At 34.3% G+C, this 2,533-nt stretch overlaps 1 protein-coding gene across 1 annotated transcript; it reads left to right on the top strand.

Moving 5' to 3' along the window:
- The first annotated feature begins 399 nt into the window (after positions 1-399).
- On the top strand, positions 400-2,047 carry rgs5b (regulator of G protein signaling 5b). Its single transcript, XM_077205320.1, has 4 exons — positions 400-522; positions 784-929; positions 1,221-1,387; positions 1,484-2,047. Exons 1-4 carry the CDS (start codon positions 479-481, stop codon positions 1,655-1,657), a joined length of 531 nt encoding a protein of 176 aa, XP_077061435.1. The 5' UTR covers positions 400-478; the 3' UTR covers positions 1,658-2,047.
- Positions 2,048-2,533: the final 486 nt, after the last annotated feature.

Here is a 2,533-nt window from a genome sequence, read left to right as displayed (position 1 = left end):
GGTCCAAAAACAACAATAATAAATTTCATTCTCTTTTAATGTATGCAAATTTCAAAAAGCACTGAAAAATCCATGTCTTATTTTTTCACCACATATTAAAAGAAATTCATAGAGGTTTGGAATGGTGACAGAATTTTCCTTTTTGTGTTTATTATCCAATAAAAGTTTGAAATATGTCCAGTCCATTTCCAGTGTTTTATGCAACAAATTGAGACAATCAGAGGAAAAAGTGAATCTTTACGGCATTGCTTTCTACTGGAAATGATTCACTGAAGACCAAAGGCTGCTTGAAGGGCAGAAACACCCCCTCCCTCCACAGCTTGCGTTTCATTGGCTAAGCCAAGTGATGTCATGGAGGGTGAAACTGCATAAATAGCCCAGCATTGCTGACGTTTAGACAGAATCAAAAGTCTCAGACAACATTAACTATTAGACAGCCTCTTGTGGAGCATAGTGGGAAATCTTTGGACCTGCTAACATGTGCCGAGCACTAGAGCATCTGCCAACCACCTGTCTGGAAAGGTATGTTTCATATTTATTTATTTTAAAATAATAATAATAATTACTGCCAGAATAGTGAGAAAAGCTCAAATGTCACTATTTTCTTTTTAACTAGACTTTAGTTTAAGTATAGCTTCAAGTCAACATTTTTAAATTATAATATTATATTTTCTTTCAATATATATGTATATATAAAATAACTGTTCAATAATAATAAATGTCTTTTTATCAATTACAAGAACTTTCCACCAATTAGATTATTTATCATTTTGTTCCTCACAGGGCAAAGGAGCTCAAGACTCGGTTTGGAAATTTTCTGCTAAAGCAAGAGCTTAATATCATGGGCCACTCAAAAAAAACTACCAAGCTAACTCTGGAGGACAGACAAAAATGGAGCCAGTCTTTCCATGAACTCCTTCTTCACAACGGTGAGTTTATATCGGTGGGAACCGTACACTGAGAAAAAAATGGTAACATTTAAATGAACTAGTTTTACTCAAATCAAAAAATATTATTTAGAATCACTAAAACAACCTAAATGCATTCATTTACACAAACAAAACTAACTTCATCGGTTAAATACGGTAAAAATGTCTCTTTAAGGTATATACAATTGCAGGTTACCACTTTTACAGTTGCAATATTAAAGCACACCATTCTCAGGCTGTAGGATGAAAGCTATCAGGGTCGTCTAATGTTTTCTTCATGTTTCTTTGCAGATGGACTGTGTGCTTTCACAGCTTTCCTGTCGTCTGAGTACAGTGAAGAAAATATTGCTTTCTATTTGGCCTGTGAGGACTACAGGAACATGAAGACCTCCTCAAAGCTGTGCTCTAAGGCCAGGAAAATCTATGAGGAGTTCATCTGCTCTGACGCACCGAGAGAGGTAAATTTCCTGAGAATATCAATAGCCCAGAAGACTCACTCTTAATAAAAAATGTCATGAATAAGTCTAATGGCAAAAATCCTTTCCAATTTTCAGGTTAATCTTGATCACGAAACTAAAACCATCACTTTGAATAATATGGAACAACCCACCCTGTCCTGCTTCAACCTTGCCCAGAGTAAAATTTATACCCTCATGGAGAAAGACTGCTACCCTCGTTTCCTCAAGTCAACAGTCTACCAGGAACTCATTACACAACATTTGGGTTAAACTACTCATGGCCACTCTGAAGACAGCAGCAGAGGAATGCGTCCCAGATAAACACGGCATTTGTGGGACAGTCAGTGAACCATCTGAACCAGTTTGTTGAGGTTCAGGAGGACTGAACAGACTCATAGGCCTGACTGGAAGGCCTTGGGCATTAAACCGCATTCACTTCTAGCAGTGGAGCACAAGGTTGTAGCACTGGATAATAACTGTGAAAGTGGAAAGTCTTTTGCACATTTATGTCAAACTATTTTTGTGTGAGTGTGTGTGTATTTTTGTATTGCCTATGAGTATTTATTGAAAATAGTGTTATTTATATTTGATGAACAATTGTGGGTTATTTATTGAACTTCGAGTGAAAAGAACTTGAATAAATTTTTTTTTACATTCAAACATTTGTCTTCGGCAATTTATCTTTTTTGAATAATCATTACTCAATAAAGAAATGTGGAATATATGAATATATTATAGTTATATAATATAGTTTTATTTATTTTGTTTTTGATTTGGCTTTTGAATATTTTTATTTTACTATTTTATGTGCAGCTGAATGGCAATGGATGATTTATAAGGGATAGATAACCCAAAAATGAAATAAAATACACATAAAATCCAAAAAGCTAAATAGAATAAAATCAAATCCAAAAAGTAAAGGAAAAAATATAAAAATAAATCGATGTTAGCGGGATATGCGGGAAGAGAAAATGGGGATGCCTCTTGCATATTTTATTAGGACAATAAAGGGATAGGTCACCCACATTTTTTTATTAAATTAAAAATATATATATATTCCAAACCTGTATGAGTGTCTTTCTTCTGCTGAACACAAAACAATATATTTTGAAGTATTGGTCAAACAGTTGAAGGCACGCATTGATT

The sequence above is a fragment of the Siphateles boraxobius genome, unplaced genomic scaffold (genome assembly GCF_051911475.1).
Source record: "Siphateles boraxobius isolate OS27281-9 unplaced genomic scaffold, OSU_SipBor_1 1, whole genome shotgun sequence".
NCBI classification, from domain to species: domain Eukaryota; kingdom Metazoa; phylum Chordata; class Actinopteri; order Cypriniformes; family Leuciscidae; genus Siphateles; species Siphateles boraxobius.
The sequence above is the reverse complement of the archived record's forward strand: the minus strand, read 5'-3'. Positions and strand labels throughout refer to the sequence as shown.

Coding starts and splice junctions, on each gene's coding strand:
- rgs5b (XM_077205320.1), top strand. CDS start 479: ATGTGCCGAGCACTAGAGCATCTGCCAACCACCTGTCTGGAAAG. Junction 523..783: donor CCAACCACCTGTCTGGAAAG/GTATGTTTCATA, acceptor TGTTCCTCACAG/GGCAAAGGAGCTCAAGACTC. Junction 930..1,220: donor TGAACTCCTTCTTCACAACG/GTGAGTTTATAT, acceptor GTTTCTTTGCAG/ATGGACTGTGTGCTTTCACA.